Raw genomic sequence first — 23,886 nt, 5'->3', positions numbered from 1 at the left:
AACTAGAATTTTCAGTGAAACCAAGGTGGCCAAAATCGGATCCCTCACCACTTTATGCATGTGTGAATTGGTGAATAGAAATCCTTTGAAGAAACAATTACATTTTTAATAGCACAAGAGCAAAAACACAAAAGAAATTGAGAGGGACATAGTTAGGATGTGTCAAGTTATGTTTCGTTTTAATTTCTACTGATCAACAATATGCCTGAACACAGTCAGAACAGACATTTTATTTATTTACAGTTAATTCCATGTACAGTTAGTTTCATCACAAACATTTAAATCCATGGACAGTATTTACAGTGCTGAGATACTTTCACCGCCATAGAACTCTCATTAAAGTGGCTAACAATCAAATGACACTGTGTACATTTGCATCTATACTGCTGATATGGGTTTGGATCATTTTGAGACAAAACATGAACAGTTGTCTTGTTTTTTTTTTTAGATGCCACACTAAATGATATAAGAAAATGTCAGCGGTGAGGGTGTTGTTTTGGTGGCAGTTTATTACAAATGTTGTGATGTTCTTTCAAAGGGAGGTTTTCACAAGAACGTAATATTGATGATGATAACATGACTGTAGAGTATAAGCCATGAATTTCATTGACCCAATGACTTCTGGGGGGGCAAAGCACACAAATAAATTTCACTTTCTTCATTAAAAATCCAAACATCAGATTATGGATTTCCTGTAGTATTATTAACATTTCAGTGTTTGTGCCTGCGTTTAGTCCCAGTTCTTATTGTGCCAATGAGTTCCACAGAACACAAAATCTTCAAAATAACCATTTAACCACATCATCATTCACATTAGGTCATAAAGCAAACACTTATGTACAATGTGCCACTTATCTACAGTTAAACTCTTGGACATTCCTTCCTCAATCTTCTTTCTAAAGCTTTCATCAAGTACAAACATACTGTAAGTACATTGCATTGTAATAATTGAAGAATTTTGGGTCATGAGATGCACAAAGTTGCATCTTAATAAAGTGACAAATAGATTGCTTCTGTGTGAAGCAGATTTTTATATACTGTATACAGTATGTAGATAGTAGAACACTGGTGAGGGAGAAAGTATGAGCACATCCAGCGATGATACCGAAATTGGTGTTGAGAATACACATTTGTAACATGACGGTAATACAGTATATTGTAAGAATATCATGTTCAGAATATGTCATCCACTGTTGAATTAGCACCAGAATGTATGCCACAATTATGGTCTTTTAAATACCAGTACTCAGACGTACTTTCACAACTGCGACTTTAAATATATTATAAAACTAATTTAATAGATACGTAAGTAGGTTGAGTGTCATCCGAGGTAGTGTAATGAACATGGAAACGGACTGAATTACCCAAATTAAAGCTTATTTAGCTTTTCAATATTTTCCAAAGATAAACAGTAATTTAATGCTGGCTTCTTCACAAATTCCAAAAACGTGTGTTTGGCGTTGGGCAGTAATTCTTAACCTGGGTCAGGGATTCAGCGAAGGTTAAGACACCTATTTGTGTTGCACTAAATTTGGTGCGCTCAGTAGTCGTTGACTGTTGTGATGGCACGTCGTGTGATTTCTTTATTATTGTCATACTTCATACTAACTATGTTGAGCAAAAAAAAAAAAAGAAAGTGGTTTGATGAATATGTGCAATATGAATTCACATGTATAACGGAACAAATGGTGTTCCACAGGGTTCAATACTGGGGCCTCTGCTGTTTTTCATTGTATCTGCTGCCCCTGGGTTCCATCTTCAGAAAACAGCAGCAGTTGTTCTAAAGTGCTCTGTAAACATAGAGCTGAGTGATTGGAGTCAGCATCCTAACTGCACGATTTGAAATGCCAAGTTGATCAATTCTCCTTCAGCACACAGTAAATTCTGTAGAGTCAATTTGACCCTATTTAGATAGTAGACTCAGTTTTAGAGTAATATTTACACTTAGAAGAAAGTAAAATAAAGAATGGGGAAAAAAATAAAAGTGACTCAAGGTAGGAACAAACTCACGACCTTCATCTTGGGAGTCAGCTGACCTTCTCTCTGAGCCACGCAGCTCCTACTCTCTACTAGTATATCTTGCATGTCAGCTGCAGCTGATTCCATGATTGCACGGAATCTTCCTAGCTCCAATAGACCAAAAACGATCTTTGATCTCTTGCAGAAAAGCAAACTGTAAGGAGGCATAGCTCAGGTGGTAGTGTGGCAGTCTCCCAAGTTGAAGGTCGTGAGTTCGAACCTTAACCCTTGAGAGAGTTTTATATTTTTCCAAATGTTTATTTTACTCTCTTCCTAGTGTAAATCTTAGTTACTGGATTCGCCACCTGCAGTAATGACTGACAAAATTGGCCTTTTCCTTGACAGGGTAAGGGGAAACACGTGTTTCTGATGGGACTTTGATCATGTTTGATTGAGTCCATGGCTATGTTCTGTGCCTCCATTTTGAAGGCTCAGAGTTGAGAGGAGCCAGATGTAGTGGTTCAGACATCTGGTTAGGAAGATGCCTCCCCATGAGGTATAGCCAGTTACACACATCCCACCAAAAGGAGGAGGACCCCGGGGGAAACAAGACACGGCGGCGAGATCATGTCTCTCGGCTGTCCTTGAAGAGCACGAATGAAGTGGCTGGGGAGAAGTCAAGTGTGGGCTTCACTACTTAGAATGCTGCTAAGATGAATGGATGGATTGATGCCGGACATTTACTATTCTGTGGCTCATTCATCTTCCAGTAGATTATAGCTTTGCATATCTTATTCTTGCTCACCAAGTAGAAATTTACAAATCAACACTGATGCTTCATCAGCTGTAAATGTTGCAGACATGTTTCAATTATATGGTACCCATTTAAAAAAAACTTAACAGTACAATTCAGCTTTAAAATGATACAGCTGAATATGATAATTATTAAAAAAAAATCTTAACACTTTAAGCATAAAGACAGCAATTCCACCTTTAAGATGTTGTCTTTCAGTTGAGCTTGTTAATCACTAGAAACGTAACTGTTTCCCCTTTCAATCAAATCAAAAGCTGGTGTCAATATTAGCATGGTCAGTGTTGCTCACGACTTCATTTTACCGACCAAATGCTTATCTTTATTCAGTTAAACACTAGCTTCACAGTTGGCGCACTTTGCGCCTGCCACTGTTTGGTTTAACAGTTGGTTAGCAGTTAGCAGTTGGTTTACTGCTGGCTCGGCTGGTCAGTCCAGTAAAGTGCTTGTCCCGCCCTCTGGCAAAGCATCAATGTGATTGGAGCGTCTTGCCGTCAATCACAAACTTCAGACAATCAAGCTACTGTCATTTTACTCACCCAGCAGCAATGGAAATGTGCTCTTCTTTGAAACAAAATACCAATCAATCAAACGACAATGTTAGTCCCACACGTCGTGGTCCTTCCACTGGTCCATCAAACGATACTGTCCTGCAGCAGAGGCTCAAAGTCCTCATCACTGGTGGTGGGAGGAGTTTCTTCGTCGCTGCCTGGGAGAGGTGTGTTAATATGGATGCCGGCCAGCGAGGACAGCGACTCTTTGCTCGCTGGGCGGGGCTTGTCACCGAGAGGCAGCTGAGAAGATGACGAGGCGGAGGACGCTTTCTCTGGGATGAAGAGAGCAACGAGGAAGGCCACAACCACGGTGCATGCCCCCAAAAGGAAAGGGGGGCCAGGGATGAGTGTTTGCTAAAGAAACAGAAGAGCAATTAATATTTATCCTATTGGGTGTCTTTAAATTTTTTGTGTATGCACCTCAGTGGGACTGTGAAGCGGCAGGGGGTCAAAGTCTCCATGGATGGGGTCCATGGTGTTGAGCTCCACATTGAAGAGAAAAAAGATAAACCCATACAGAGCTGGGCCTAAACCATTACACAGACCTCTGATGCCTGTTATCATTCCTTGAGCCACACCTGTGGGGACAGACAAATTCAGGTCAACAGATCAATCGACTTAGAATAGAGTAGACCAGGGGTGTCAAACTCATATTAGCTCAGGGGCCACATGGAGGAAAATATATTACCAAGTGGGCCGGATCGGTAAAATAATGGTATATAAATTTTGCCGTCAATTATACACAGATTTTCACTATTTGTGGGCTATCCCTAAATTACAGAGTTCAACTGTAATCATACTGTTCCAAAAAATAACATGAATCCAAATGTAACGTGGCAACACTTTGCCTGTATGTGTTCTGGACGTGCTAAATCTACCTGTTTTCTCATATACAGTATATTGTACCCAGAATGCATTGTGTAGCGCAGTTAACGCATTCACTCGTTGCCATCTTCACTGAAGCAACCACCTTCGCTCCCGGCTGTTTTCCTGGATTTTGACTGACTTTTGCAAGGCCCACAGAATTTTGTGTTCTATTGTTATAAAAACATGGAACCTACAATGTTGAGTGATGCTCTCAATTATTGATGGCATGTCATGTATTTGTTTATTTACAAATGTGTTTTGATGCAATTGATCTACCTTTTGATGCAATCTGTCCTGATTGAAACCACCTGTGGAGTGGGCGTGTTCAGTTTAATAAAGAGGCTCTCCTGCACACAGGTGTGCCTGATGCAGTATAGGTGCCCTGAGCAGAAAACACCTCTTGTCTTTTTCTCCCATGTTTTTCGATGCATGCAGTCTAATTAGAGTTTGCAACGAGTAGCCGCTGTGAAATGCCGCCCTGCTAACATACCAAAAGAAAGATTAGCGTCTCCTATTTCATTTGGAAAAAAAAGAGCAGACTTCTATCAGTTTCCATTTTGCAGCAATTAGCATTAGAATATAGCTACGTTTTTTTTTTAATTCACAAATCCATTTAAAACTGTGGGGGAAACAGCTGTTGTTGTTGCAACAGGGCCCTGGTTAATCTCTTATACTCTGCTGCCACCTTCTGGCCGCTTTTCTAATAACTATCATTGCTTCAACAGTTCTCTTATGTTCAGACTGAGGCTGCATCAAAGCCTTTTCTGTATGCTCTATCATTAAAAAACAAAACGTATAAATATGTCTTTGGAACACTTAATATTTAAAATAGAACATATTTATATGTTTTGGGGAGCAAATGAGTTATAAGGATGTTAATCCCTGTCATATCTAGAGTGTTACCAGTAATTGATTTATGTCGTATTTAACATGTTTCTGTCGGACTATTTTAAATAAATAAATAAATTAATTAATAAATAAATAGACATCCAGGACGATTCCCCGTACAAGTTGCATTGCTCATCTGCTTGTGAAATTATAAATCTATATGTTTCGATTGTGGCCAGCTGATTAATTGATCCGACATTACAAATAATTTTTTTACTTTAAAAAATCATCTCGCGGGGCCGGGTTAAACCCCTTTGCGGGCCTGATGCGGCCCGCAGGCCGTACCTTTGACACCCCTGGAGGAGACTAACACATTCCAGACCAAGTCCAATTACCAGTCTTACTACTGGCAAAGTGACTGATTGTTGTGAGGGAGATGACGTCACAGCAGAAAAGGGGAGAAAGTCTTTTGTCACCTTGTTTATCAGGATCAGCAGACTGCGACACCAGAGCCGAGACGGCAGGGAAGGTTATGGAGGACATGGCTGCGACAGCACCAGCTGCCCACATCATCCTGTTCACACAAACACATGCATAATACAAAACGTGATGATGTGTTCGGGTGGGGGAACATTCTGAACAGTGGAGATACAGTTCATACAATAAAAAAAAAAAAAAAAAAAAAAAAGACGAATAAGACATCTTACCAAGGCTCTGATCCAAAGCCATACCAGGCCAGCTGAAGAATCTGGAAGCCCAGACCCAACAGAACAGTGTTTTTATTACCCAGAGTCCTCATTAGCAGTGTCAGGACAAGAGTCTAAAATGGAAAAACAGTGAGACGAGTTTAGGTTAAGATGCATTTTGAATGAGGTTCAGAACAAGCTGCATAAAACAATTCTGCTTGACTGCACTACTACCACCACCACTACCAACAAAATAGAATATTAATGTGTTGCATGACACTAGTTGCGTTTTCTCATAATTAGGGCTACAACTCGAGATTTTTTTTTTTTTTTTAAGTACATCCATCCATCCATTTTCTTTACCGCTTATTCCTCACAAGGGTACAGTAATCGATTAATCTGTTTAAAAACAATTTCCATCCCTTATTCAAAAACAACATTATTCAAAATTGGCAGTGCACAAACATAATTTAATTAGGATTCAGTTACTGGTTGTCATGTTTGGGGGGTGTCGGAGGCAGAACCCAAATGCAAGGGGCAACAAAAACAGGGTAAGGCAGGGATGCAAGTAAAAAAGGGGATTAATTAAGAAAAAAAGGTAAACAATGTACTATACAAAAATACAAATTAACAAGGTCAAAAACAAACTATAGTGACGAAAACACGAGAGCAACAAGGCATGGCATGGACAACATGGGATGACTGGACAACAACAATGACTCAACAAAAACTGAAAGAAAGCAGGGTAACTAAATACACATGGCAACGAGATAAGACACCTGGGCAAGATACAAGAGGCTTGGGGAGCTGATTGGTCAACACACTGGGGAGGAAGACACACTCAGGTGGACGTGGTTAGACATAATGAGACAAGGGAAGAGACAAGGAATAATGACAAATAACCAAAAACACCAAAAGAAAACAAAATCCCACCCCCACAGAACCAAAATATGACACTGGTTTAGTTTGTAAAATGTCAGAAAATATGCCAAAAAATATTGTTTGTTTGATTAAACACAAAGATAAGCAGTCCAATCAGATATGACTATTTATTACTATTGAGAAACTGAAATTATGAGCATTTGGACAATTTTAAACTAAAAAAAAAGTATTGTGATGATAAATTGATTGTCATATATAATGATCAATAAATTTGATTAATCACATAATTGTAGCACCACTACTCATAATATGTTTTCTTTATTTATAGTGGGGTTCCAATCAGGGTTTTATACTGCCGATTCCATTATCAATTATCCATGAGTGAGCTCGGCCCATACCAATCACACAGATTCACATTCTTCAATTTTAAAGTTGCTCATTAATAATTATTGCAATAATCAACTAACTGGTAGCACCATACTGATTTCACTTCATGAACTGTAATGCAGATATCTTCTTGAGTGTTTGTTACCTGTGCAACAATGGACAGAATTCCTACAACTCCAATAAAAACAGCAATTGTTGTAGAGGAGAAATTGACGACCTGCAGGGATATTGCAAAAGAGAATATGATTAAACATGTTGATGAAATATTTGCAAAGGCAAAAATTTATTTACTTCCCCAAAACGTTTTTTCCTTTCAAGTTAATAATTGGGTTAAGTATTGCATTAAATTATCTAAGAAGGAAACTACATTCAGTCCCCTTGATATTTAATGTAAAACTGTCATTTGATGATCCAAGTCAACTTGAATAATTATCTGTTGAGGTCATTACAGGTCAGTATAACATAACATTTCATAGTAAAACTGGTGATGTGAAAACACACAAATATCAACATCATAAATATTGATGTAGAGTTTGACAACACATTTAACAGCAATCAATTCTACAACTGACATGTACAAACATTAAGAGCATCTAAAGATTTAATTTATAATTTACAACACATTTTATTTTTTGGAAAAATAATTGTGTTGGGTACCATTTAAAGGGTATAAAGGCAAGGATTAATGGAAGTGAGTTAATGAAAAAATTCAGTATAAAATAAACACATTCATATTCATTAGGAAGTAGTTGTAGTCTCATTCTTAGTAAAAAAAATAAAAATAAAATAAATAATAATCTGATTGAGCGGTGTCTCTCAATACTTTTGTTCATATCGTGTACACACGTATCGGTGCCCACGCCTATCAAGCATAATTGTAACAATTTCTACTGAGGCCTTGTCATGACCTCTGAAATCCTCTTGAGGGTGTCATGTCCCTGGCTGAGTGAGACTGGGACACCTGTGGTGCCCAGCAGTCTCACTTGACGTGTGTTGAGCACATTTCACGCTCTGCTTTTCTCCTTGGCTGTGCGTCACCCTATTGTGTGTCATTTGTGGACGGTCCCCAACCTGGGGTTTATTTCACAAAGCAGGTTTAGTGAGAACACTGAGTCAAGAAACCCTGAAATGTGGGGAAACTCTGCGTTTTCCGTTTCAGAAAGGGAGGTAACTGAAACCAGAGGATAAGATGGTAGACTGTGTCATAAAAAGAGGTCATTTAAGCTCTCCGTCAGTTACCATAGTAACATTGTCCATGAACCTAACCTGCTTGGTAGCACGTTTTTCACAGGTTTTTCCCTGTCTCTTTTCCTGCCTCCTTTCAGCCACACACGACAATTCATTTCCTCATTCATTCAGTCGGTGGCGGTGACTTTTTGCGTAAATACGCCTGTAGAGTCCACTTTTGTCACGAACATGGCATGTCCTTTAGACAATGACCCTATTGATAAAGGTGCCGCTTTATTGCGCAGGGAATTAAATATTCGTCGCGAGATTGTTATCAGACCGCGCATAGATATGCTGGCATTTCTGGACAGTTATCTTTTTGAGCAGTACCGTTTCACATCACAGTCCATCGTATATATATATATATAAATATATACACACAACTTACTCCGTCCTTAAATTTGCAACATTACCAGCCGTAGTAATATGCACTCAGATCGCAGCATAAAGACCTATATGTTGTGCTCCGTTTTTTTTCTTATACCCCTTTGATTGTTTTTATATTTCATCTAACTTTTTAATAATTAATATTAAGTCAAGTGCACTTCTCCCCCGCAGGATTGCACTGAAATTAAATGAATTAATGAGCTATCACTCAACAGGTTTCTCCTGTCGTATTATTGGGATTGCAAAGAATAACACATAAATTTACACATTGACCCAAGCAGTAACGTTCTGCTGCGGTGTTGCACTTTCTTTCTAAAGACATGTTCAAATTCGCCATATGATCGCATTAACACTTTCGGTTTAGAGGGGTAAAAAAAATAAAAATAAATAAATTAAAAAAAAAAAAAACAATAAAAAAAGGTGGAAGCAGAGGGCGGCGCCGCGTTCGGTGTCCCCGTTGCCATGGTGACTCAAGTTTTAAATCTGGCAGTAACTCCAGGTGCAACTACTCAGTGTTGATATAACTCATTGGAATCAGCTGTGTTGGAACTGAAAACGCAGGGTTTCCTATCTGAGGGTATGTCAACTCGTTGTTCAGGGTTAATCTCACAGTTTGTTCAACCTGCTATGTGAAATACACCCCTGCCCAGTAAACATCCGGCCAACTTTTACTCGCTCCGCCAGCTACCTTTTGTTGTGCTTACCCGTACATTAGAACAAGCCACACCCATGACATCACAGGTAATATCTCTTCATTTTATCACTGTTACTCTATATACTCAATTTTCCCATCTACAATGGAGGAAGCCCCTGGACCTACCGAAGAGGCTGCACCTGATAATCTGTGTGTTACTGCATTCCTTAAAATGCTGTACTGCCAGATAATATGTTATATATATTGGGCCACTGGATGTTTGGATTATATTTTATTTTTGTTATCCATCCATCCATCCATCCATTTTCTTGACCGCTTATTCCTCACAAGGGTCGCAGTGGGTGCTGAAGCCTCAGCTGGCTTTGGGCAGAAGGCAGGATACACCCTGGACTGGTTGCCAGCCAATCGCAGGGCACACGCAGGCGAACAACACACACAAGCACACCTAGGGACAATTCAGAGTGCCCAATCAACCTGCTATGCATGTCTTTGGAATGTGGGAGGAGACCGGAGTACCCGGAGAAGACCCACACGGACACGGGGAGAACATGCAAACTCCACCCAGGAAGGCCGGAGACTGGACTCGAACCCGAGTCCTCAGTACTGGGAGGCGGATGTGCTTAACCACTGTTCTGCCCTATTATTATTATTATTATTATTATTATTAGTATTATTATTATTATTATTGTAATTGTGTGACCTCTATAACATTTGGTTTTGTTTTTCAAATGAAAGATCCTTGAATATATGCCATAAATTTCAAGCAATTTTAAGGGAAAATACTACATTGAAATATAAAATTACCCATTTCAGGATCTAAATCTTTGTCTATGTCACACACACCTATAGAAGGTAGTGTATCTTCAAACAACACATATGTTGTGAGTGTGCGTGTGTCTTACCTGTCGTAGGTAGAGGAAGAAGCTGGAGTACTGTCCAGCCTCTGGTAAGTACGAGAGGAACACCGTGATACAAATGAGTAGGACTGTGGGGTCCTGACCCACTTTCCTCAGAGACTGAAAGAGAGACAGAAAAAAGTATTGCAATACTCTTCTAAAGTGAGAAAGGTGGATGCCTGTGATGAGGTACACTTTTGATAGTTTAGTTAAAATTGAGACTTTTAGCTACAGTACTTACAGAGAAGGGGTCAGCTTGTTCCCAAGATATGGGCGCTCCCCAGGTGTTGAGCCTCATCTTGTCCGGCAGAGACTCAGGCACAGCAAGCAGGATGAAACAAATGTCGACGAGGGCGATCAGTGTAGCCACCAGAACAACCAGGTTGTCTCCATACCATGCCGACAAATACGCCCCGATTGCCGGGCTGGTCACCAGGCTAGCTGCGAATGTAGCAGACACCTGGAACGAATGGAGGATAGCAGGAATGGAATGTTGACGGAACGTTCCAAGTAGCATCACAAGTTTACTGTATTGCACATCAGCAAAGACTTTGTTGCTTTCCATTGTTAATCCAGACCAGTAGTATCTCAGGTCATTTAGTTGAAACTGAAGATGTAAAACTGCTCCATTATAATGTATTATTATGTCGCAATTTTGAGTGTTGAATATTGGACTACAGTGGGAGCTTTCAAAATATTTTAGTGGCTAATAAAGTCCAATAGCTGCACTTTTTAATTTTAAGATTCCCTTCCTCAGTATGACGACTTCAACTATACCACAAGTCATGGCTACTCAATCTATTATCTATGTATCAGTTGTTTTTGTTTTGTTTTTGTTTTTTTTTTGTTTTTTTGTCAAAATGGATGCTACCCAAAAGCCATTATATGGTAGATTTAAGAAATACGTTTTTTTTTTTTTTTTTTTTTTTTTTTTTTTAAATATAATCAGTGATGAGTGCAATATAGACTACCACAAATACCATGCCGAACAAGGAACTATCGGTTTGGGACAATTAATTTCACTTTTTATTTTTCTTTAATTTTTCTTTGCACAACACCATCAGAACTTCATGCGAACTATTAAGTCGGGTGTGTACTCGTTTTTGGGCCCCCCACAACAGGAGTTTGAGTGGTGAGAATTTACAGTATTTGCACTGATTTGCGCCACTCAACTTTTACAGTATGGGCCAAAATATTGTTCAAAATCCTGCCCAGGCCTGCCTTTTTTCTCCTTTATTAGTTTTCCCTCACTTACCAAAGCCACATTCAGAAATAGAAGACAATTTAAAATTATTAATTTGATGGACTTGTTTCATTTATCGAGCTACTCTCTTGATACAATAGCTCTGCCTCCCCATTAGCAACTAGTTGTTGTCGTGCACTAAAAGCCACTGAGGATTAATACATACGAGGGTTGTAACAATATCCAAACATCACAATATGGTCGCAATACGATAATCATCACGAATCACGATATTCTGGGGAGGCTGGCGATACAAAATATGCTTTGATGTTTGAAGCAGTGATAGTAAAAAGGTCACATTATTGTAAAAAAAAAAAAAAAAAAGAGCTCATACTAAAACACAATATTGTGCTTCTGTACATGACAGCAATACATGTAAACAACCTACAATTTGTAATAACACTTAATATTTGCTAATGCATGCACATATTGAGTTCCTCCACATATTGACTCGGTTCACAAGCTTATTACGTTCCCCTTCATCTGACTATTAGTGTGGAATTTAAACATAGAAGGGACAAAACATGTGAAAATTAAACTGCACTAAAAAATACTAGCCACCAGAGGGTACTAGAACTGCACAAATGGAAATCAACCTAACTTTTTTTTTAACACGTGCTGCTCTTAATATCGTGACATGACGACGACGATATATTGTAGCATTTTTAATATCACGATATCACAAAATCTCCATTATCGTTACATCCCTAATACATACACAATACCACATACACATAATACAGTATTTGCTAGGGATGGGTGATTATCAAGACCAGGTAGTGATATTAGGCCGATACTCTGCCTTATTTCAAGGTATCGGTCCGATTAATGAGGGGGGGGAAAAAATCACTAGAATCATTGCATTTAAATGAAGAGTTCTTCTAATTGCACATGCCAGGTCCACAAGCAGCCAGATAACCAAAATCATGATGTTGCGGTGACTCACCGACTGCCATTTAAAGGAATGACAAATTGCAGCAATGAATCATTCACACTGCATATTTTAACAAAAGTCAAGGGTGTGCTGACTTTTAATTTTAGTTTTTTAGTTTATTCATTTTTTCCTTTCGGACACATTACAGTTTACATCAATCACATCACATCATTTGCAACATTGACATCCGAAAGAAGGGCTGACGGGTAGAAGCTGAAGCTTATTCGAGACCCGTCCCCATCGACCCATTACTATAACGCATCAATCGAATTTAAATGAGTGTCCTTGTGCTCTCATGGGCCTTAAAGATTATGCGCTAAACATGAATTGCAACCTGTTGTTTTTGTTTTGGTACGGTGCATTTTTCTATAAATGCCACCAGTTCGTGGATGAAAAAAGTAATTCAAAAACAATGACATTCTAGTACTTACCAGACCATAAGCTGTACTCCTCTCTCTTTCATCTGTCACATCTGCAACATAGGCAAAGATGACCGAGAAGGTGACAGAGAACGCTCCTGACATGGAGATCATGGCGAAGTACCACCTGTGAAAGGACGGGGAAAAAAATTCTTTTAATGATGCGGTTACGTTATGTCACAGATATATTTGTGAAAAAGGCTAATAGAAATATCAATTTTGAGATTTTCACTTCTTCTTCTAGAGCATTGCTTTTTCATTTTTTTCTTCTTCTTCTTATTTTTTTTTTAGCTTTTTCATCACTTGTATGAACTGTCATCTGACCAGTTGAGTAAAGAATAATTGATGCTCATCAGAGTGTAAGACGGACTTGAAAGTCTTGAAGGAATAGTGGCTAATATGCAGATACTCTTAATGGAAGCGATGATAAATTGGCCATGTTCTTGTGGTTATGGAATTAGCAATGTTTATGCTAATGCTTATTGATTGCTTAACACAAACAAACACATAACACAGGAGCTATAAAAAACACATCATAAATCTGACGTACTAAATGTTCAAAAATCTGTCTGCGGCCGCAAAACTGAACATTGTGATGAATGAAACGATGTGAGAGTTAGTGTCAACTGAAGGGGCAAGAGCTAATTAGAGCTGCACAAAAACAGAAAAATATGCGGCATCCAAGTTTGAAGTTCATTTTCATTTACCCTTCATGTTCCGTTTTGGATTTAGTTTAATTTTTACATTTTATTCAGACTTAATTTTCATACCTTTCTTTAAAATTTCTGATATTCTTGGCAATGTTATTATGGACATTTTATGGTCATTTTCTGCCTCGCTTGTTCCTTTTTTTTGACATATGGCTATAGTTTGACATTTTTCTGCCTTTTCTCTATCAATTTTCTGACATCTTTGGCAATTTTCTGGACATTTTATGGTAATTTGGGGGATTCCTTCTTTTGTTTTTGGACATAATATGGTTACCTTTTTTTTTAACATTTTCTTTTCTGCCTTTTTTAAAATAAATCTTCTGGCTGTTTTGGCAATTTTGTGTATGGTTTATATTAATTTTGGGGAGTTCTTCTTTTGTTTTTGGATTTAGTTACTTTTTGAACGTTTCAAATTCAATTCTCTGACATTTTCGGCAATTTCATGGACATTTTATTGTAATTTTCTGCTTTCCATCGTCCATTTTTGGACATTTAATGATCACTTTTTGGACATTTTTTAAAACTTTTTCATCTACCTTCCATCTCTCTTTTTCTGACAACTTAGACATTTGGACTGACATTTTTTTTAATATTTAATTATCCTTTTTTTTTTTTTTTTTTTTTTAAATCCAAATCATAATTTATTTAAATAATATTTGATCTATATCATGCTGACTACCAGCAATTCAAATTTGTCCTCTGTAGTGGACCTTTTTAAACCTGAATATCTCCCAACCAGTGCATATGATTTAATTCACTCATTTTGTGATCTATAGAGGACATTCAGAGCTTTCCAATTATACCAAATGTGTAGGGGTGGGGGTTTGATACCTTTGATTGCATCATAAAAGAAAATGGCTTCCCTTAGTGCAAGCACTTTTTAGGGAAGAGGAAAAGTAAGTGTATAACACTTTTTATTCAACAAATTTAGGCTTTAAATGTTTTTTTCTATAATACTCTTAAGAACACAAAGTATTGTTTTGAATTATTTTAACTGTATTTGAGCCTAGCATTTAAGTTTTAAAAAGTGTCCTCTGTAGTGGACACATCATAGCTTAAAAATAAAACCTTTGTTTTTTTCAAAAATTTCTTTTGCATTATTCCAGTTACTTCACAAAGATTGGGGAATATCAAAATAAACATGATTGGACAATATTTTTTTCCCCTGGTAGTCATGTTACATGTTCATGTAAATATATGTTTAAAAAAATACATCCAAAGGGAGCCGCAAAAGAAGAACTAAAGAGCCCTACTTGCAGACCCCTACTATATACGGTACAGCATACAAAATATTCAGTGTAAATTCAAACAAAACAGTAATAGATTATCGGTAGTTGTTATTATGGAAAAAGACCACACCATGACCTACCAGGGGCTGAGTCTCATGAGGGGGATTGGAGCGCAGGTAAAGAAGACAGTGACCAACAGGAATGAACGTCTCCCCCACACGTCTGACAACGCCCCAATCAGAGGGGCAGACATGAACGACAAAAGACCCTTGACAGGAAGAGGAAAAGCCAGTGATTTTCATAACATTCAGAACTCACTAATTGATATTTATTGAGTGTTGAATAGCATAACATTTTTAAAACACATTTTTACCTTCACGCCTTGAATGAGTCCATTCATAAGGAACGTGTGCTGTGGAAATGTTTCATGTAACACCTACACAGAAAGACAATGAAGATAAACCCTTTTGAACTAAAAAATGAAAATCGTTTTTCTTTTCCTGTGTACTATCTTTTTTAACTCATTGACTCCCAGCCATTTTCACAGAAGCGATCCCGTTTGCTCCTCGCTGTTTTACTAAATGTTGACTGATTTTGCAAGGCCCACAGAATATTGTGTTGAATTGCTATAAAAGCATGGAACCTATCAAAAGAAAGATTAGTTTCTTCTTTCATCAGGAAAAAAAAAGTATGTTTCTATCTGTTTCCATTTTGCAGCAATTAGCATTAGAAGAGAGCTAAGTTTCATCAGTTTTCACAAATCTATTTAAACTTGTGAGTAATTAAGCTTTTTTTCTTGATGGCCCTGGTTGATCTCCTCTGCTGCCACCTGCTGGCCGTTTGTGTAATAACTACCATTTCTGCAACCGTTCTTTGCAGTTGAGAGGCTGCATCAAAGCTTTCTGTTCTAGCATAAAAAAGAAAAAAAGGAAAAAAAGTATAAATACGTCTTTGGGACACTTAAAACATAAAAAAAAACGTATTTACACGTTATTAGCAGCAAATGAGTTAAATGATTATTTCAGCATTCAACAAAACATTAACTTTAGAAAAAAAACACTACAACTTTAGAAAATGAAATACTCAATGTTTATTTGAGTTTTCATCATATTTATGAAATAAACATATGCACCTAAATCATCCACCTGCAGCAAAATAAAAATGCAGTTCTGCTCCTGTATGCGTCACCATTTTACCACTAGTAGTGAGGTGGGGCCCTCAGCGCACAGCATCTGCACAACAGGGCTGTAAAATGCTTACAAATGTATACATAAACACCGCCCTAAGCAGGATGACCATCTACTGTAATTTGTCAACACATCGGCCATATTGATTGTGGCCTTAGCATTAGCCATAAAATCTGCAAATTATACTCTGAAAATAGTGTTGACTCATTCACTCCCAGCCATTTTCACAGAAACAATCCCGTTCGCTCCCGGCTGTTTTACTGGATTTTGACTGATTTTTCAAGTCCCACAGAATATTGTGTTCAATTGCTATAAAAGCATGGAACCTACCAAAAGAAAGATTAAAGTCTCTTCTTTCATCAGGAAAAAAAGTATGATTCTATCTGTTTCCGTTTTGCAGTTTCATCAATTTTCACAAATCTATTTAAAATCGTAAGTAATTTAGCTTTTTTTCTAGATGGCCCTGGTTGATCTCCTTTGCTCTGCTGCCACCTGCTGGCCGTTTGTGTAATAACTACCATTTCTGCAACCGGTCTTTGCAGTTGAGAGGCTGCATCAAAGCCTTCTGTATGCTATAGCATTAAAAAATAAAAAAATAAAAAACGTGTAAATACGCCTTTGGGACACTTACAACATAAAAAAAATGTATTTACACGTTATTGGGAGCAAATGAGTTAATGGTAAATCATGGTTCAATCTTAATCCCAAGATGTTTTCAAGATTGCTATACTTCGCCACATCCAGTTAAGTATGTTTACATATGATTTTGCACTGAATGTGAGGTTTATGCATACTGTATAACAGTTAAAAAAAAAAAAAAGTATGACATTAAGTTATTTCATAGGTACTAAAATAAAAGCACTAAAAAAAAAAAAGCTCCAATCTCATCATTTAAAATCATTTCATCAACACTTTAGCCATCAAGGTTCAAATGGCTCTGAGAACTCATACTGTGACCTACTCTAAAGTGAACTGTTCTCGACAGCAGTTAATAAACTGGGCCACAGATGCTGCTGTCACTGTGAAGTGTTGATGATGTGACAAATCTTTAATCATGTCTTTCAATTTCCCGCAGACACAACGCTGTTACTCACCGTGAGCATGGGTGTGGTCAGCAAACCCCAGGCGAAGAACTCCAGGAAGATGACCACAACGGCATGGTACACACTGGGTCGGCCTATACCCTGTTGAAGCTAATTACACACAGTACACATTAAAATCACTACTATAGTTACATGGGGCATACAATACAATTCTGTCAACTGAGTTGATTATCATACTTTCTGACAAGTTGTATAACTTAAAAGAAAAACAAAACAAAACTGTGAATCGTGCATTTGGGTCTTTCCCCCACAATCACAATTTAAAGCTACTGGACGCAGAAAATTGACATTTGAATCACTACTGCCACCTGCTGACGAAAAATTAAACTGCACACAAATCACTCACTCACTCACACAAGCTTACATCATGTAAGCCACACATGGTCTCCCAGGCGGAGCCGCAAACCCACGCCAACCGGCACCGAAGGAAAGTGACGGTTCCACTCCTCCACCTGGAGCCCAAACTGCACACACCACTCTTCACGTACACAATAAGCAAATGACGTCACATCTGCAGATGGCGGGAAATTCGAACCGGAGTCCTTTCCATCATAAATGGTCAAATAAAAAGGTTATTATTGTAAAGATATTTTTGGCCAAATTGTTACAGAGAAAGAAAAAAAATGCAATTAGTTTATTTTTCAAAATGGTTCAATCCTGGTGGTCATAAGACTATTGTGGATGGCACATAATTTGGGGGCCAACTTTATAGAAATGTAGGTCTTATAATTTTTTTTATCATTAATTTTTAATATTAAAAAAAAAATGCATTTTTTGTATGGAGATTTTATAACCCCCATCTCCCCGGGTTTTAATTGTTTATCCATCCATCCATCCATCCATTTTCTTGACCGCTTATTCCTCACAGCGGTCGCGGGGGGTGCTGGAGCCTATCTCAGCTGGCTTTGGGTAGCTGGTTGCCAGGCAATCGCAGGGTAATAGTTGTTTATCAACCTTTTTTTTTTTTTTGAAGAAGAAGAATTTTATGGTTTTAAAAAAAATAGACACGGATTTTCACTTTTCGCGGGCCGGCCCGGTCTCGATACCCCTGCGAATAACAAATATATTAAAGTGATAATATTGCTGTTATTGTAAAGTATGATAATGGTATTACTATTGTTTTATAATCAAACAGTGAAAGGGTGCTGGTTTGCCCTATTAAAATGGAGTAACCTCTACTAAATTAGAGCAGCAATCAGGAGGACCTAGTAACACAGTTTCTCATGATTAAAAGGAGGTGACAATAAAGTACATTTAGAATTCTTGGATAATGAGTTAGATGAGGTATGTCAGAAGAGTTCCATGACTAGTGCCATAAAATATTTAAAACCCAAACTTAGCTACAAACTAAATACCCTGCAACTATATAAGCTCTTTTCAACCCATCTCTAATTCATACAGTCCAGGATTTCTTCCAGGATACTCCACAGCAACCATCACGGCCATTTTGATGACACATCTTAAAATCAGGTCCCCTTGATGACTCCCTTGAGCTTGGCATAGTGGGGGGATCACTCAGAACTCTTCTGTTCTTCTTGCCCAGGATGCTGAGAGCATCGTGAGCAGGTGCGTCGTCATCGTGATGTATCCCCGCGTTGTCCTACCACAAGCTCTTGCCTCCTCTCATACTCTAACAAAAGACCACAGGATCTTTTGTTGATTGTATTGTTGTATTGCTGTTAATGTTTTATGTTTGTTTTGTTGTGTTTCTGTGAAGCGATTTGTGACAGCTAAGGCTGTTTGAAAGCGCTATATAAACTAGACTAAGTGCAATTTCTGGAGAAATTGCATGAGAATGCTGAAAGCTGAATGCTATTAGCTAAATGCTAAGATTTGAATGCATGTAGAATGCTTTTAACATAAATTGAGGGATAAATTATGAAATTACTCACAATAAAGATGACTAGACTTGACTTGCTGGTTGAGCATCTGGTCTACATTAAAAGGAATACTCATAGTGGTGCCAGTCCTTGAACTTTTGTGACAAACCATATTCTGTGCTACTCTTCAATCCTTTACACCAGCAGGTGAGATTCATTTCTGGTGCGATATATAGTCCAGGATAGTGAAAGACCTCTTTCATTATGTTCAGAACACATGTCTCTACTTCTTGCATTCAAATCTATTTTTTCAAATTACCTGCAAGTCTTTAAAGCCATTTTCTTTTATTAAAAGTATGTTTAAATTTAAGCAACTGCAGCAAGATAACCTGGTGATATTAAACAGGATTCCTTTTTTTATAGATCCTTTGTACGTTTGATGTCACTAGTGTGACTTTAGTCACCCAGTGATGATTCACACAATGATGATGGCATCCAGTACAGTACAGTATGTTGCTATGGAAACAAATCCAAATTGATTTACATACTTGGCTTGAATAGATACTAGGGTTGTGCTGAAAAAAAAAAAAAAAAAAGATACGGCAATATATCGTTGTGGGCCTCTTTACAATACATCTATCGATACAAAGGCATCAGAATCAATATTGCACATTCATTCATAAAGTTTCTCGGCATGTCTCTCAAAGCTGCTCCTTGCCGTGCAGTGCACACACATTTCAAGCAGGCATGACGCTGGCGGTAAATCGGAAGCGCTGCTAACAGTGGAAGAAAACTTTTTTTGTCGTCCAGCTTACTGTTTGTTATGTAAGAAATAGGGATAAGTGTCGCCTTGAAGGCCATGTATTGCAACGCCAATTGTATCGTATTCGTTACACCTGTATCACGATATGCTTTGTATCGTGAGGTTGCTGGCAATACAATAGACTAAACCAGGGTTGTCCAAACGACGGCCCGGGGGCCATTTGCGGCCCGCCGTCCATTTTTCAGTGGCCCGCGACATATGCTAAAAAATGGCATTTGACTCTTTTCAAATAAAATAAACAAAACAAAAATGTTTGGAGATGGTCAGAGTAAGAAGGGATGGTATCGAAAAACACGTGCCATTAAAGGTTATTTTAGTTAACTAAAACTAATGAAAAAACTGAAAATAAAATTCAAAAAACAATATTGTTCCCGATATAAAATAAAAATAAAAATGCTTTTTAAAAAACGAAAACTAACTGAAACTACATTTTATGGTTACAGAACTAACTAAAACTAACTATAATTATAGCAAACATGTCCTTCGTTTTAGTCTTTGGTAATTAATTTAATGCATGAGCCTTTGGGGATGATTTTAAATGTGATTTTTAGTAGATTTATTTTGATATAAACTGGAAAAATTACATTTGACTGTATGTCACGCAGAAGTGACGTCATCTAGCAGCAACCAATAGAAACGCACCTTCAGATGACATTGCTCCCATGGTGTTTTTTACATATTGCACACAAGTAATACACGTTTAAAAAAAAAAAAACTAATACTAATACTGAAACTAACACACTAAACTAAAATTAACTAAAAAAAAAAACTAAATTAATAAAAATGAACAGAACCACACTGAAAACTGATTTTTTAAAAAAACAACTAACTAAAATGAAAAATTCTAAAACTATAATAACCCGACTACCATATTACAAATAAATTGGTTTATATACTGTAGCATTTTTCTAAATATGCAAAAGCACAAATAAATTATTTGTACAATTTTTAGGACGAAACACAATTTCTCTTCATAACATTATGTGGCCCTTGCGTTCTTCTGATTTTCTGTATGTGGCCCTCAAATGGAAAAGTTTGGGCAACCTTGGACTATACCATACATTTATGCTCTTAGCAAATGCAAATGGGTAACAAATAAAGAGCTGATTGACCAGACTCTTATAATACCTCAATGGTCATACACCAAAAAGGTTGGACAAACAAACATTAGATAAACATTAGAATGTGGGATGTCAGTATATGGCCCAAGCTTTCAATTCAGAATAAAATAATTACCTGCGAGTGTTTTTGCTTTTTCTTTGGGTTTTTGAGGATTTTTATGTTGGGAGCATAAAAGGGCTGGGCATTGGCAACAACCTCACGATACGATATGTATCCCAATACATGTCCTTCAAGGCGATATGTATCCTGATATTTTGCATTACTTACATATATTTCTATCAAAACATATGTATACCCAAATGATATTATTATTATGCTAGAAAGCAAAAATGGTTTCCCCATCACCGCCAGCGCCGTGCCTGGGCAAAATGTGTGCACAATGCACAGCAAGGAGAAGCTTACAGAAACATTATGAATGAAGGTGCAACATCCACTATTACATTTATCTAATATTAATGCTAGAATTCCTATTACTTTATTATTATACACCTCCGTATCGCTATGTGTATTTTAAAGAGCCCCACAACGATATATTTCCGTATCTATTTTTTGAGCACACGCCTAGAGTATAAATAAAATTACAAAAATGGGGGGTGGGGGTGGGGGTTAGTGTTCGGTCAGTGTCTTTTCCGCTGCCTTTTTTTGATTATGTTACATGAATGCAAAAGTACAGTCTTGAAATAAAACTACTTAGGTAGTGAAAATATTATAATACTGTTAGGGCACACTTGCACTAGGCAATTCTTTGGCTGGTTCTGAGATTTTTTTTTATTTTATTTATTTATTTATTTATTTTTTAAATGCAAAACCTCATTAAATGTTAAATTACAAGTCCATTACAACAGTTATTCCCAACCGTTAGTATACTGTGAGAGATCATAAGATGTGCTGCAAGAAATTGTGTTTCCTTAATTGGTCAAAAAAACTATTTGCTTACAAATAATGTATCTATTACCTTTCATTGCTAGTGACGTACAGTGCCCGGAAAAACATTTAAATCCACTTCTGATAAACATGTAATTTTTATTAAAGGACGCCAGGAATGATTCAAACATTGGCACTTAATTTTATAATACTGTCCCTAAAACTGGTGTCATTGTCACATAAACAAAAATGTTGTCTTCAATGAAAATGCAAGCCGGATTATCCAGAGAAAATCCAAGCATGCAAGCAACAATAGGCGAAGTCCACACAAGAAGGTCGGATCCCGGATTCTAACACCCAACTTTAGAGCTGTGGGGCGGATGGACTACCCACTCGTCACCTTATGGCCTTGTAATTGATATGGATTATATAATTTTCTTATCCAACCAGCTCCACACAAATTCATTTGTACAATCACTCAAGGGAAAAGTCAAATACAAAAAGATTTCTCAAGCAGCAACAAAGCGTTTGCTACTGTATGCAATGATGTGTCAGTGTTTACAAATTCCAGTGCGGTAGGCTGAGTTCAGTGGAGATGCTAAAATGGACGCTTGAGCATGCAGAGGGTGCAGACCGTGCAGTGTGCAGGCTGCCACTGAACGCTGCGTGTTCGAGGCATTGCTGTTATGTAACAGATAATGGCTCTATCCTGAGCAAATCACCATTGCTCTGATCTCAGCCGACTGATCGATTACAATACAAACAAATATATGCCTATCTATAAGCTTTTTTTTTCTTTTTCTTTTTTTTAATAACGCGCACTATAATATTACCTGATTTAATATTATATTCAAACTCACGATTAGAAACTCAAATTGAATGCTCAACAGTGGTCAGATTTTTTTTTTTTTTTTTTTTTTTTTTTTTTTTACACAGTGAAAAAACAAATGTCTCACTCATATCATAACGTTCAATCACAAATAAATCGATACACGTGAACGTTAAAACGTTGATCTGCTTTAGCCAAAATAATTACATTTACAATCTAACACGTGCAGGGTGACTTAAAGACATTATTGATCAGCTTGTTGTTGCAAAGTAACATAAAAATGGCGGTTCATCTACCCACCGTTCCGTCCTTCATGATGATCTTCTTGACAAGAACCACTCGGCCGGTGCCCGCCTGCGGCTCCCCCGCCATCTCTTCACACCTGCCGCCGGTGACGAAGCATCCTTGCCGCGTTGATATCCGCGGTTCTCCGAGTGCTTCCAGGATGTTACCTTAACGAGAGCCCCGAGGAGGCGAGCGAATGGATTAATAGCAGAATACAAACAGTAATGAGATAATCTCTGCACAACGTCTCAGTGCGAATAGTTATCCATCAGATCAGTCAGCACTCAGCAGTTCACTACGGTGAGGATGGTACATTCACGGACACAGACAAGTTAGACAGGGGGAGTACACGACTTCCGGTTTGGTTTTCCTTTCGTTTTGCCACAAAAGTGAAAACCATTATCAACTTTGCTGAATTTGATTGCAGTTATTCACATACCTGTTTTACTAATTGTGTAAAACTATTACATATCTAACAGGATTAAACATGGAAACAAAATTAACTAACCATTCAGTTTCAGAAACCATCTGTTTCTGTATTTTGTTCGATCAATAAACCAATTAAACTTATAAAATTGAATTTATGTTGTTTGCTAAGTTTCCAGCTTCAAACGAAAATGTCGTGAACCACTGAATTGTGTCATGCGCATTTGAAATAGAATATCTTTTATTTTGAAATTAAAAAAAATTTCCGGTTGGTAGGGCAGTAACAGACGGAGACATACTGGCTGGCTTTAATCTGATCACGTGTAAATGGCTGTGGTCGCGTGCCTGATAGAGTGTGTGTGTGCGTGCGTGGGCGCGCGTGTGTGACAAAATAACGAAAGATGATGGAGGAAAACGTGACCGCCTCTTTATCATCAATCAGCGGAGAGAACGGGCGAGGCAATTTCCAGAAATTCATTCAATCATATGAGCCCCTGATGTCCGAGTAACATCATGCCATTAATAATGCCAGTCCTATACCTTCACAAAAGTGTCACTGTTGTCTGAAGTCATCCTGCAACAGTAATTAACCAGCAGAGCTTTTCTTTGTTTACTTTTTTTCTTTCTTTTATTATATTCTTTTTTTGTCTTTTTTTTTTTTTTTACAACCACGTTTTTAATTGTAATTGTCTTCTTTTCTACTTGTCTGTGGATGTGGGTTGACTCCTATAATTATTTTTGATGCAACATTTT

The 23,886-nt window shown here is 37.6% G+C and overlaps 1 protein-coding gene across 1 annotated transcript; it reads right to left on the bottom strand.

Moving 5' to 3' along the window:
* Positions 1-152: 152 nt before the first annotated feature.
* slc71a2a (solute carrier family 71 member 2a) lies at positions 153-23,028 on the bottom strand. Its single transcript, XM_077497177.1, has 12 exons — positions 22,723-23,028; positions 16,956-17,054; positions 15,048-15,110; positions 14,815-14,942; positions 12,748-12,862; positions 10,381-10,599; positions 10,146-10,259; positions 7,120-7,191; positions 5,727-5,839; positions 5,496-5,593; positions 3,745-3,902; positions 153-3,678 (listed from the first exon to the last, which is right to left on the bottom strand). The coding sequence occupies exons 1-12, from the start codon at positions 22,792-22,794 to the stop codon at positions 3,406-3,408; spliced, it is 1,524 nt and encodes a 507-aa protein (XP_077353303.1). The 5' UTR covers positions 22,795-23,028; the 3' UTR covers positions 153-3,405.
* Between the last annotated feature and the right edge of the window lie 858 nt (positions 23,029-23,886).

This window comes from Festucalex cinctus, chromosome 15, assembly GCF_051991245.1.
Source record: "Festucalex cinctus isolate MCC-2025b chromosome 15, RoL_Fcin_1.0, whole genome shotgun sequence".
NCBI lineage: Eukaryota > Metazoa > Chordata > Actinopteri > Syngnathiformes > Syngnathidae > Festucalex > Festucalex cinctus.
The sequence above is the reverse complement of the archived record's forward strand: the minus strand, read 5'-3'. Positions and strand labels throughout refer to the sequence as shown.